Source organism: Equus caballus, chromosome 8, assembly GCF_041296265.1.
Source record: "Equus caballus isolate H_3958 breed thoroughbred chromosome 8, TB-T2T, whole genome shotgun sequence".
In the NCBI taxonomy this organism is placed as follows: domain Eukaryota; kingdom Metazoa; phylum Chordata; class Mammalia; order Perissodactyla; family Equidae; genus Equus; species Equus caballus.
The window spans coordinates 75,709,092-75,723,025 of NC_091691.1; the positions used below are offsets into that span (position 1 = coordinate 75,709,092).

General features: G+C 47.5%; 1 protein-coding gene across 41 annotated transcripts in view; it reads left to right on the forward strand.

The window, feature by feature from the left end:
- The window catches only part of CTIF (cap binding complex dependent translation initiation factor), a 296,979-nt gene that overhangs the window by 69,009 nt on the left and 214,036 nt on the right, over positions 1-13,934 (forward strand). For 21 of the 41 annotated variants that reach the window (XR_002809942.2, XR_011421046.1, XR_011421045.1 and 18 more), the window contains 2 exons: positions 1,526-1,733; positions 8,691-8,738. Coding sequence is in view for 31 of the 41 variants with exons in the window: in XM_023647780.2 (XP_023503548.1) it covers positions 1,554-1,733; positions 8,691-8,738 (228 nt within the window). In the remaining 10 variants the exon portion in view is untranslated. The remainder of the gene's footprint in view (positions 1-1,525; positions 1,734-8,690; positions 8,739-13,934) is intronic. The other 20 variants (XR_011421048.1, XR_011421049.1, XR_011421050.1 and 17 more) reach the window with 1 other exon arrangement.

Below are 13,934 nucleotides of genomic sequence, written 5' to 3' on the forward strand. Positions count from 1 at the left end.
GAGTCAGGAGACCAGTTGACAAAGGTGTGTGTCCACCCAGAGCAGTTCTTCCTCTCATTGCCAACTCCCACAGCTGAAAAAATGACGAGGGTCTGGGGGAGTCGGCATTCCTGGTCTCGGCAGCATTTCTGGAACCCCGTGGGCCATTCTTTGCCCTATTTTCGATCCATTTCACTTAAAAGCTCAACAAACTCTTGATTATGGGCAGATGCCTATGTTCCAAAGAAGTTCTCAGTAATCCAAGGTTTTGAAATTCGCATGTTCTTTCATACACACTAGGACCTTGCCTTTCTTATCAGCAGAATCATTCTAGGTGCACGTGGCCCTCTGTGGTCTCAGAGCCCTGTGCACACGTTGCTGTGTATCTAATGGCGGTTTGGTAGAAGTCCATTCTGCGAGTTCTGATGGTGCAACCAGGTGCAGGTTCTCTTTCCTCCAGCTCACTGAGCTCCCCCATGGAGAGCACCGACCTCCAGACAGTGAAAGGGACACCAGGCAAGCTTTAAAGCCTGTTCCCATTGGCTGAGAGCCTGTCAGGAGGAAGGAGCGGGTCCCTGGTGGGAAGAGTCCTAGAGGAGAGGAAGCTTCTAGCTCTCCCCACTTCCAGGTGGGTCAGGTGGGAGCTTCCGGGGACAGCAGTGGGCAGTGGAAGGTCCCTGCAGGCCTGGGCTCCTTCAGTGGCTGGGTCCACCCCGTCCATCAGGCAGGGACAATGGTTCTCTTGGTGGACTTTAGTGGGTATCCCTGGAATGCTGGTCACGTTATGTCAGGCCATCCCAGAGAGAGGGAATCATGCTTCTGTGGAGGGTGGCCAGGCAGCGTCCAGGGCTAGGCCACGCCCTCCCAGACAACCCACCAGGCCTTTCAATCTCTATCATTAAAAGCCAAGCACGTCCCTACAGACAGCGTAGCAGGTGTCCCACCCAGTAGCCGCACCGTAACGAGGCTGCAAAATTGTGTTTATAACTTAAGGCCTACAGCCTTCACCTAATTTATGGGGTAGTCTGGTGTCCGAAGAGAAAATGTCTCTTTAGAAGGAGCATTTTCTTGGAGGTCCCAGACCTCTTAGAGGGTTTGTGTCAGGGGACCCTGCACCCATCCTAATGCTTGGGTCAGGGACATCAAAGCTTGTGGTCTGTTTTATTCTGCTTCTGGTGGATTTTGTTAACTCCACGTTGGGAAGTGGGGCTTGGGTGGTAGGCTGGGTCTATCTTCTGCTTTTCCCCAGTTGGTAAGGTCTAGCTATGGACTAACGCCCAACATCGCACAGGTTACTGTGTTGGCCAATTAGACAAGTGACCCGCCTTCCCTGGGCCTCAGTTTCCCTCCCCAGACAGGGTTAATGCAGCATATTCTTCACACTAAAGGTGGGCCGGCACCCACCTGCTTCTCAGGGATGTTGGGAGACCCAGATTCCATCATGAGTGAGAGAATGCTGCCAGGAGCAGGGGGTATTTCTCAAGTGGAGCATCGTCTCAGCCTCCAGTGGTGTCTCACAGAGCCCGACTGTTCTCTGTCTCCACAGCCCCGACCCAGGACCCTGAGCTGGAGGGATGGAGAACTCCTCGGCAGCGTCGGCTTCCTCCGAGGCTGGGAGCAGTCGCTCCCAGGAGATCGAGGAGCTGGAGCGCTTCATCGACAGCTACGTGCTTGAGTACCAGGTGCAGGGACTACTGGCTGACAAGACGGAGGGCGATGGTGAGAGCGAGAAGACCCAGTCCCACATCTCCCAGGTGAGCGCTGGCCCAGGGAGAGGCCTGGGCATGGGTGGTGACCTTGACAAACTCAAAGAGGGGTAAGAGGGGACCCTAATTCCAGGCAGCATCTGGTCGCCTTGCCGTAGATTGCCAAGGTGTGGATGGTCCCACCCAGCAGAGCGTGGGATCCAGACAGGAAGCCCCCCACTGTGCACTCTCAGCCCCTCTGACCCGACTCTACTCCATCCTAACCCATTGGGGCCCAGCCAGACTCACAGTTCACATGACACGTTTATTGAGCACCTACTGAATACAAGGCACTGTTCCCTTTTCTCAACAAGCTTGTGTTCTAGAAGAGATCATAGTTGATCCAAAATGCATACAATCAAAAGGCTGTAACTTGAATGTTTTCTCTGACTTAAAATACAGGCAGTTGTTGGCAGCCAAAGAATTGAGTCTGTCAGGCAGTCACCCAGGGCTCTGTGGACCAGACGTAGTTAGATGCAGGGGCGTTCTGACCAGAATCTCAGGTTGGTCTCGCCCCAGCCTGGGTTAGTCTGTGGCAGCCCTGGGCTGGGGTAGGAGGTGGACTTGGCTGAAAGACTGTGGGCCAAGCTGGAAGGCACAAGCTCTGCCAAATAGGGTGTGAATCATCAAGGGCAGAGACCGCGTCTCATGCATCTTTGCCTAACATGGTAAATTCTGCGTAGATATTTGCTCAAGAGTTGGTTCCAGCTTTGCTTCGAGCTGCCTATGTGACCTGGGGCAAACTCAGCTTCTCTGAGGCTTGGTTTTCTTATCTGGCAAATGGGGATTAGCCTGCTGCCTCAAGAATATTGGAAGGTTCGAGGGCAAGAAGAGGTTCAAAAGCTACAGAGAAGCAGGGCAGTGCCTGCACAAGGAGACGTGGGGAGGGTCTCTTCTCGCAGAGTCTGGTCCCAGGCGTCCACCTCTTGTACTTGTTGTCCCACTGCAAGCTGAGGCTCCTCTGACAAGTAGAGAAGAGCCACTTGGGTGCCCTGCTTTGGAGAAAAGCCGAATGCAAGTGGCTGGCTCACTGTCTGGGTGGGCGGAAGATCCAGACCCTCAGCATTTTAGAGAGCTGGAACGAACCTGTGGGCTTCCCGGAACTCAGGACCAGGAGACAACCTGGGAGATTCTGGAGCGTGGTGGTCCCACTCCTCAACGCTGTGGGGGGATAGGGAAGAGAAAATCAGCCCTGAGAGAAAAACGGAAATATACGTGATGCTTTCCCTTAGTGTCCTTGAAATTCTAAAATCGCAGTTAGTGTAAGCTATGATGTGTCCATTATTCACTCTGCAAGTGTGTGTTGAGCACCTCCCGCGTGCCTGGTGCTGTTCTAGGACTGGGTATCCAGGACTGAGCAAGACAGACCAAAGCTCTGCCCTCATGAAATTTATATTCTAGTGGCAGGTGATAATTGCTCTGCAGAAAAATAAAGCCAGAAAATGGAATGGGCAGCGATGAGGGTCAGGAGGGGTTTGCAATTTTAAAGAGGATGTCAGGGAAGATGTCCCTGAAGACGGTAGAGGGGAGAGCCTGCAGATATCTGGGGGAGGAGCCGTCGAGGCAGAGGGAACAGCAATGTGCAAAGGCCGGAGCTGGAAGAGTGATTCCAGGCACAGCAGGGAGGCCAGCGTGACTGGAGCAGAGAGGAAGAGGGCAAGCCAAGAGAAGATGAATCAGCGAGAAAATGGGATTACGTAGACAAGATGTGCAAGGGCTGAGCCCTGGGGTCTTCCAACATTCAGAAAGCAGGGGTGTGAGGAGGAACCAGCAAAAGAGACCAGGAGGGGGTTGGCAGTGAGACAGGAGGAAACCAGCAAGAGTGGTGCTGGAAGCCTGGGAAGGATATGATTCAAGGAGGTGTGGGGCTGGTTGACTGTGTTGACTGCTGCTGCAGGCCATGGAAGACGAGACTGAGAATAACCTGAGAAAGCCATGGGGGGCTATTGGTGACCCTGACTAGAGAGGTAACAGTCCAGTGGGAGGGGCAAAGGTCAAGGAGATGGATTGGAGGATAATGCAGACCCTCCCTGGATTACAGGAGTTTCGCTGTAAAGGGGAGAGATGTGGTATTAATGGAAGTCAGTTCAAAATGGTATTATTAACAACATGTTCTGTGTTGATGGGAGTGGTCCAGGGCAGAGGGGAGGGTTGCTGGAGCAATGCCCTTGAGCAGGTGAGAGGCTTGACCTTGGCTCGGGCCCCCAGCAGCTCCCCCAAAGTCACAGAAAGGAGTTGCCAGACTTGCAGCCATGGATCCAGAATGACACCGAGTTGTGCAACATAGCTGTTGGTTTCTCCAGCCATTTTCAGCCACAATGGTGCAGGTGCAGAGTTACGAAGGTGAACTTGACCACAACTGAGGTTTCTCTGGGTGAGCACAGTGGAGGGAGAGAAGGGAGAGAGAAGGAGGGAGTGATAACACTGACATCCCCTGACACTGAGTCGGGCAAGGAGAGGAGTGAGGACCTGAAGTGGGTGGTGGACACTGAGGGGTGGTGGGTCAGTGGATTGGAGGTCCTGGGGAATCGGAGAATTGTTGGAGTCCTGGGACCAGAAGGAGTGAGCTGGAAAAATAAGAGTGTCCAAGAGTGGGATATTGAAATACAGGGTGGAGGGAGTGCGGTAATTGGTGATGAAAGGGCTGGGTACCACTGTGGGAATGTGTGGGGTAGAGGATGGATCAGGAGGAGAGGGGAGAGGGGTCATGAACTGAGAGGCAGGGCACGGCAGCCATCTTCATGGATATCGAAATCACCAAGAAAGGAAAAGCAGATGTTGGAATGGGTAGCAGTGATCCAGGAGAAAGGTCTTCAAGGAGTGCAGGGAGTGAGGTGGGGGTGGGTGACCTGGGGGTGTGCAGGTGACTGCAAGGAGTGTGGGGAGGTCTTGTCTGATGATGTGTTAATTTATTTGCATGACTTCGTTTCTTGATTTAAACTACTCTTGTTGTACGGTTAACAATAGTGTGACCTGGAGCGGAAGGAGGAGGGCAGTCCCACGGCACTGGAAGGTTTCCGCGGGAAATGAACCTCTTTGGGGTGTCTGGGGCAGGAAGGGGAGGAACTAGGTGAACCAGCTCTTGCGGCCTCCTGTAAGTATCCCAGAGCTGACTTCCCCAGGAGCAGGCCCCATGGACAGGCACGTGGGGCTGGCCTGACATGTCCTGTCTTCCTCCCCTACTGAGTGGCCTCCAGTGGCCTCCAGCAGGTCATGCTTCACAGGCCCCTCCTGGTGAAATGGGCTCTTACAGGAGGAGGATCCAAGGAAGCCATGAAGCTTCACCCCAGAGGAATGCTTTGCGAGTGGTAGAATTTCTGTTCCCAGAGCAGCCATCAGGGAGCCAATTTTGGAAGAAGGGGCCCTCCCAGCACTTTTGACCTCCCTGTGGTGACTGCTGAGCTCCCAGGATGTAGAGCTGATGGAGAAGTGCCCTCAGCCTAGATCCTGCACTTCTGCCTTCTGCCCCTGGGATAGGTGGGGCTTGACCACACTCAATGTCCGCATCTGGAAGGGCTTTTAAACAGATGTTTGTTGTGAGGCAGAGTGTGGAAAAATACAGGCACTTGTAACATCTGAATGCATTCCTTAAACTTTCTGCCTTCTCTGAAGTTCCCTGGAAGAATGCAAACACCGGGCAGGATCCTGGAGTCCGCTTGCGGGCTCGTGGCTGAGGAGGGACATTTCAACCCTGCTTCCACCAAACCCCACCCCCACCCCACATTTGCCCACAAACACAGCTGGAGTACGGACTCCAGGGGAGGGGGCAGCTGTGGACAGCTCTAAGCAAGGCTGGGGATAGATGTGTCTATATAACACACTTCTTTAAAAAAATACACTCTCTATTGACGCAGCTTTATGAGAAATCTTTCTGCTAAAACACTTTTGCTTGTTTTTATTTAATCTGGTGACTATTTTAAATGGAAGCCAAAACCAAAAAAAAATCTCAGGGAATGTCCCCATCTTCCTGTCTGCAGTGGTGTTTTGATGTTTCTGGGAGAGGAAAATTGTTAAGAATCTTGGAAACCTTGAGAAAACATGGGGGAGTGGAGAAGAATGTTGCTCTTCAGTTGTTGAGGTCATTTTTTAGGATCTGAGAGACGATAGTTGACACTCAGGAAGCAAATACCTCATGATGCTTATACAGTTGTGTTCTCCCTCACCCCTCCCCCAGCGACAACTAGAAAGAAAGGTGGCTGGATCGATGGATGGATGGATGGATGGATGGATGGATGGATAGAGCAAGAGAGCTTCCTTTTCTTTAGATGGGTAATGAAGAGAATGTATGTTCTAAGTTTCCCAACACTTTTGGGATACCATATTTAAAATTACACCCAAATTGAGACCCCAGAAATTAACCCACACTGTGAACAGCTAATTGTTGACAAAGGAGCCAAGGACATATGACAGAGAAAGAAAAGTCTCTTCAATAAATGGTGTTGGGAAAACTGGACAGCCACATGCAAAAGGATGGAAGTAGACCATTATCTTGCACCATACACAAACGTTAACTCAAAATGGATTGAAGACTTGAATATAAGACCTGAAACCATGAAACTCCTAGAAGAAAACAAAGGCAATACACTCTGTGACATCAGTCTTAGCAGTATCTTTTTTGAATATGTCTCCTCAGGCAAGGAAAACAAAAGAAAAAATAAGCAAATGGGACTACATCAAACTGAAAAGCTTCTGCACAGCAAAGGAAACCATCACCAAAACAAAAAGACAATCTACTGATTGAGAGAAGATATTTACAAATCATATATCTGATAAGGGGTTCATATCCAAAATATATAAAGAACTCATACAACTCAACAGCAACAACAACAAAAACAACCCGATCAAAAAATGGGCAGAGCATGTGAACAGATATTTTTCCAAAAAAGATATACAGACAGCCAAGAGGCACATGAAAAGATGTTCAGCATCACTAATTATTAGGGAAATGCAAATCAAAACTACAATGAGATATCACCTCACATCCATCAGAATGGCTATTATTAAAAAGACAAATAGAAAGTGTTGGAGAGGATATGGAGAAAAGAGAACCCTTGTACACTGCTGCTGGGAATGTAAATTGGTGCGGCCACTATGGAAAACAGTATGGAGAGTCTTCAAAAAATTAAAAATAGAAATACCATATGATCCAGCTATTCCGCTTCTGGGTGTTCATCCAAAGAACTTGAAATCAACAATTCAAAGAGACTCATGTAGCACTATGTTCATTGCGGCACTATTCACAATAGCCAAGATGTGGAAGCAACCCGAGTGCCCACCAACAGATGAATGGATAAAGAAGATGTTTTATATATATATATATATACATACACAATAGAATGCTACTCAGCCATAAAGAAGATGAAATTTTGCCATTTGTAACAACATGGATGGACCATGAGGGTTTTATGTTAAGAAATAAGTCAGATGGAGAAAGACAGTTACCGTATGATTTCACTCATATGTGGAAGATAAACCAACAAACACATAGATACAGAGAACAGATTGGTGGTTACCAGAGGGGAAGGGAGTGGGGAGAGGGTGAAAGGAGTAAAGGGGCACACATGTATGGTGACAGATGGTGACAAAAGTCAACTAGACTTTTGGTGGTGAACATGATGCAGTCTGTAAAGAAGCTGAAATATAATGATGTACACCTGAAATTTATATAATGTTATAAACCAACGTTACCTCAATAAAAACATAACATTACACCCTCCCCCCACATTTCATGAGTGCCTGCTCTCCAATGGATTCCAAGTCCCCGAAGGCACATCCTGAAAGTTGACCTCACTGTCCTTGGGAGGAGGGGGATTATAGCGGTGACAAGACTGAGACACCAAGAGGGGAAATAGCCAAAGTGCACTGCTTGGTGTTGGCTGAGCTGGGCCCTGGTGCTTACCCCTTCCCCACCTACTTCTGTTCCCTGCTGGGTACAGGCTGTGAGTAACAGGCTGTTGGGTGGTTAAGATATTTTTCCACTCTGGAATGAGAATTAGGATTCCAAATCTTGTTGGCCATTAACCTTTGTGTAAGAGATTAGGATGTCACAAGTGGGAAAAGTTTGGCACTTGTGATGTTGGTGGATGGTTTGGTAGATGATCGTCAAGCTTTAAAGCAGTGTTCACAGCTCTGCGTATTAGAATCACTCGGGGAGCTTGGACAAATATTGATGAACAAGCCCCACCCCAGAGTTTGGTTGAATGGGGAGAGGCCTGGGCATTGTCATTCTTATAAGCCCCCATGTGACTCTGATGTCCTGCTGAGGTTCACAGTCACAACCACAGGTGGGGCGTGTCTGTCTCCCTTCCCCAAACCTCCATGGCCGGCTGCTTCATGCTCTACTCTCTTGGAAGGATAGAATGTAGGGACGTTGTAAAGAGTGCATACATTGAATGAAGGTATATTTTCCAAAAATTCTTGTTACCAGGTCAAATAAAGAGCCAATGAGGTGAAGATAACTTTCTATATTCCTTTTTGATGCTGTCAGGCACTTGGAAGTCCTGGGTTTTGTCTAAAATGCAAAATGACCTTAATGATCTCTCTTGCATCCAAGAGAGATGCAGCAATGCAGATAGAAAGAATGGGGTAAGAGTACAGTCGTGCGCCATGTAACGTTTCAGTCAATGATGGACCACATATACAACATTGGTCCCATAAGATTAGTACCATAGAGCCTAGGTGTGTAATAGGTTGTACCATCTAGGTTTGTGTCAGTACACTCTATGATGTTCACACAATGACGAAATCGCCCGACGACATGTTTCTCAGATCATATCCCATCGTTAAGCAACACATGACTGTTCATCGGCTTGATGTCTCTTTCTCACAGTGTTTTTCCTTCTCTTTCTCTTCATGTTTTTTCTTCATTCTGCCTTCCCTGTTCACTGTTCCCTCACCCCCTTTTATCCCATTCCTTCATTTCCTCCTGCCCTTGGAATCCTTTTCCCCTGCCATCTTTGCTCATAGGAGGAAGCACTCAATGGTGGACCACCCATGAAAGGCTTAACAGAAGAAGTGAGTTTAAGGGGAACTTTGGGGGTGGGTGAGCATGGGGGACTCATTTTATTAAAAAATAATTTATTTTTAATTACGCAATTACCATATGCAAACATTCTCATGAATTCTCACACAAGAATTCAAGTATTAACAACAAAGTCTCCATTAGCTACTGCCTCCCCCTACCTTCCATCAGATTGGTGAGTTAACTTCCTAACCTTTTCTTAATGCTGTTACCAACATATAATACAGTTTATAGAGATATATTATTTCAAAATCATATATCATAGCCAGTGAACGTGCTGTTCACTGACCCACATCTGTCCCCTAACTGTGAGCCCTAGAGATTCTTCAGGCGTGTCCATCTGCTGTGTTCTGTTTAATGGCTGCACAGTAGCCCATACTATGGATGGCCCATGGTTCAACCATCCCCTATTGATAGGCATTCAGGTTACTTTTAAGTTTTCCCCTGGAAATACAAGATACTCAGTGAATGCTGTTGAACATGCCTCCTTCTGCACATAGAAAAGTGTTTCTTTAGGTAGATGCTGAGTAGAGTCGGTTTTAATAGCTATTGGCAAATTGCTCTCCAAAATGACTGTTCCATTTTTCACAGTACCAACAGTGTATTAGGACAAATCGTCTCTCAGCACTTTAATTTGCATGTTCTTGATTTCTAGTGAGTTTAAGCCCTTTTTAACCTGATTACCAGTCATTTTTTTTAATAGGTTAAATTTTTATTTACTTTTAAAGCAACAATTGGAAAAACAGAGACAGGAAACAGAGAAAGAAGTCCACCATAATTTTATGACAAAAACTAATGCAATTTTTATGTATTTTTTTCTTTATATACCATTTACAAAGCTGTGCTTCTAGCATACATAAAATTTTTAGCTTGCCTGTTTGTTTAGCATGATCTTCCAGACACTGGCAGTTTTTAGCATAAAATATAGTTGTTTAAATCTGCTCTTTTTCTGCCAGTTACTGTTGGCTAAATAGTAAAATATAATTAAAGCTAACATTTGTTCATTCAGGCCCTGTTCTAGGCTCTGGAGACAAAGTCATGAGCAGAATGGACCATAGTCCCTGTCCTCCCAGCACTTACTTTCAGGTGGGAAGACAGACGACAGACAAAGGAATGGGATGTTAGAAGGTGAGGGATAGGAAGAGCGTATATGTATTAGGCATACAGAGGTGACTGTACTTTGATATCAGGCAAGGACGTCCCTGGGGGGACTTTAGAGACCATTGAGAAGTGGGGTGGTTTGTCTGTAGCACCTTCGACCTCCCGTCCTCTGTTTTTTCCTCTCCCGAGGCTCAGCATCTTCCCCGTCCTTCACCAAGTCCGCTCCTAAAATACTGTCCATCGTGGGATGCAAATGGCCGATAGTGGATTCTAATTCCCTTTTAGCGTGAAATATTTTAAATGTACTGATAAGGGGCCAGTCTGGTGGCATAGTGGTTAAGTTCGCTTGGCGCTGCTTCAGTGGCCCCGGGTTCGCAGGTTCAGATCCGGGTGCCGACCTACATCAAGCCGTGCTGCGGCAGCATCCCATATACAAAGTAGAGGAGGATTGGCACGATGTTAGCTCAGGGACCATCTTCCTCACACACACACACAAAAGTACCGATAAGAGCAGAGAATAAGAGAACAAACACCTATTTTGAGTACAGAATAAACATTTGTACTTCCCTGTTTATTAAGTCTTAACCCTGCACCATCTTTGTTTCAACTTTTTAAAGTAAGAAATCAATTATAACAACAATGGTGGACACCCAGAACCACTCTTGTGAATTTGGTGTTCGTTGTTCCCATATATGAAAATTTCCAACTTTTCCTGCGTCCCTCTATTCAATGACCTTCTCAGAAGGAGCTGCCTGCACCCTCCCAGAGGACTTGCTCCTGGTTGTAAACTGATTTACCTTGAAAGAGAAACACCCTACGGGTGGGAATCGGGCATGGGAGTGGGGCAGAGGAGAGCGTTCCCGAGGTGGGGCCCTTCTCTCCATTCTGGAGTCATCTCATACAGAGAAGGACAGGTTCTGGGAAGGTCTGTGTCTGGAGAGTTTTCTGGGCGGTGGCTCAGAAAAGGCAAAGGGGAGGCAGGAGGTGGCGGCTGCAGCCTGAGAAGGAAGAAGACAGTGTAGAGAGCGGAATCCCAGCAAAGGTGGGGAGGAGCTTTGGAATAGGGAAAGGAATGCTCCCAGGGGGCTTTGGGACCAGGGGAGAAACACGGGGCCCAGGGGAGTGGTTCAGGCGGCAGCAGGAGAGAGGAGGTCCCCGGGGCTCCTGCTTGGCTGGGGTTTTGGTGGTGGGATGCATGTGTGCGTGCAAGCCCAGTGGGAAAGTGCAGTATTCACACTTAATTCTCCCCTGGGCGTCAGGAAAGCCTGACACAGGTGGATCACAGTCCGTCCTCCAACAGCTTTGTCCGCAGGCCATGCTGTATCCATCCTGCTGAGTCTTGGGTGGGTCTCTGTGGTCTTTACCGTCTTGCTTGCTTTCCCTCACGCAGATCAGCCCCTCACTCACTGCTTATCTGGACCATGCTCTCAGATCCTCTTCCTCATTTCCAGCCTCCTGATCTGCTCTTCCCCCCACAGCCACCCCCGTCAGTTCAGCCTCCCCTAGCACAGCTCTGATGACATCCCTCCCCTAATAGAAGACTTCCGACTCTGACTCCATCTTCTCCAGGAATCCAGACTGGCCCATTTTCCTTCCCTAACCACCCCTGCCCAGAGCATGCTCTTCCTTCTCAGCCTCCCCCTCCACCTCTCCTTGCATTCCTGTTATTGGACTTCTCACCTCTCCTACGAAGGGAAAAGTTTGTTGTAGGTCCCACACCGAAGGCACTCAGGAAATGGCTTCTAGTTGGCTGATGTAAAGTTAAGGATGACTTTGACAAAGCAGAGTGGTCTCATCGGAGCTTGAAACTGCTCTTGGAAAGCTTAACCCAGGGGTGAGGTTGTGTATGGCTGTGCTTGAAGCCTGGCCTCCTCTCTGTGCATGCTTCTCAGGAGGAGCCATCGTGGCTCCTCAACCCTGCCCTGCCAGGGACCATGGGGTCGCCCACCCTGGAGTCACCGATCTGTGGGATGTCACATCAGCACTATGCAGCTGGGGTTGAAGCGTTTGGGATGCCCTGAAGGGGGGAAGCTTTCTCTGCAAGGCTATCTTAGGATGGAATGAGGAATGCATAATCTATTCTTCTCCCTGCCAGTAATCATAACATGACTTGGGCGTCCCTCACCCTGTCAGCCAGGCTCCAACCAGGAAAGGAGAAACTGCTCCAAGTATATAGAGCAGAGGGATTGTTTTTACAGTAGTTTAAACGTCTTATATATATATATATACACACATATATATAAAATCTATACACACACACATTCATATGTGTATATGTGTTATTCGAAAAATACATATGCATACATACATATGTGTATTACTTTTTATTTTGAAATTGGTTTAGGCTTACAGCAAAGGTGCAAAAACAGTACACAGTGTTCCCATATATGTGTCACTTTGCTTTCCCTAATATCAAGATCTTGCATAATCATAGTGCAATGATCAGAACTAAGAAATTAACATTGGTACAATGAGGCTTTATTTGCATTTCGTCAGTTTTTCCACTAATGTCCTTTTTCTATTCCAAGATCCAAATTTAATTGTCATGTCTCCTTATTCTCTTCTTACTCTTATTTTCTTATTCTTTATTCTTAGTCTTAGTCTCTTTCAATCTGTCACACTTTCTTGGCCTTTTCTTGTCTTCCATGACCTTGACACTTTTGAAGAGTATTGGTCACTTAATTTGCAGAAGGTTCCTCAACTTGGGTTGCCAGGTGTTTTCTCATGACTAGATTGAGGTTGTGCATTTTGGGGAAGAACCTCTCAGAAGTGATCTGCCCTTCTCCGGGCATCACACTGCGGAGTCTGTGATGTGGGTGTGTTTTATTACAGGGGATATTATTCTCCATCACTTGGCTAAGGTGGTGACTGATGGATTTTTCATTTTCCCTTTTTTTCCTCCTATAATTAATAAATAGTCTTGGGGGAGATGCTTTGAGACTGCAAATATCCAGACAGGGGAAATTCACCCCAGGGAGTTGGTTACCCAGAGATAAAAGAGTTGTGAAGCTAAGCAACCCAGAGATTAGCCATTGCAGGAAGCCATTACCAGCTCTAGGCCTGAGACACAAAGGGAGGGGATGGTGTTGCCAGAGCCTAGGGATTGGGATCATGCACAGAAGGCTTATCTAGTGAGGGCTGGAGCCATGAAGGCGACCCAGTCCCTGGTGGTAATGCCACCTGAGGCATAGAGAGAGAGGAGGGAGAAATGTCCTCGCTTTCCCTTCTTCTTGTCTCCCACTGGCTGAACACAGCTGGAAGCCAGCTGATGCAGGAACCTGGGAATCGCAGTCTGCAGAGGTCAGCCCCTCTGCAATACCTACCAGGGATGGGCGAGAAGTCTGAGGGCACGCTTGCCTGGGACTGGTACCTTGCCTTTCCCAGTTCCCTCAAGCTGTGTTGTCCAGTACTGTGGCCATTAGCCGCATGTGGCTCTCCAGCACTTGAAATGTGGCTGGTCCAAATTGAGATGTGCTCTGGGTGGATTTCAAAAACTTAGTATGGATAGAAGAATGTAAAAATATCTCATTAATAATTTTTATATTAATTACCTGTTGAAATACTAATATTTGGATATACTGAGAAGAATAAAATGAGTTATTAAATTTAATTTGTCCTTTTTCTTTTTCTTTCTTTCAGTCTAGCCATTAGATCATTTAAATTTAGGTTTGTGTCTCCTATTTGCCATTGTCGTTTTATTTCAATTGGACAGCGCTGCTCTAGAGTACACTTGCACCAGCCTGTCATCAGCATTGTAATAAAAAGTCTTTCCTATGAAGATCACGCCCTTAACCCACAGCCGGGAGGGCGTGCCCAGCCAAGGTTTATAAAACCAGACTGCACTGGCCTTGGGCCACCCATACTCACCCACGGTTTTGACCAAGTGTGTCAAACAGAAAGAGACTGGGCTTCTGTGCTTTTCATGCATCATACAGAGTGTAGGTCAAGGTCAACGTTCGACATTAGCCCAGAGGCTAGCTAACGTTTAACCCAATGATAAAACCCCAGCGTATAGCTAGACAACACCTTACAGAGGAAGCACTGAGCTGTACTACCACTTTATAGCTTACAAAGGTCTTCATCTCAAC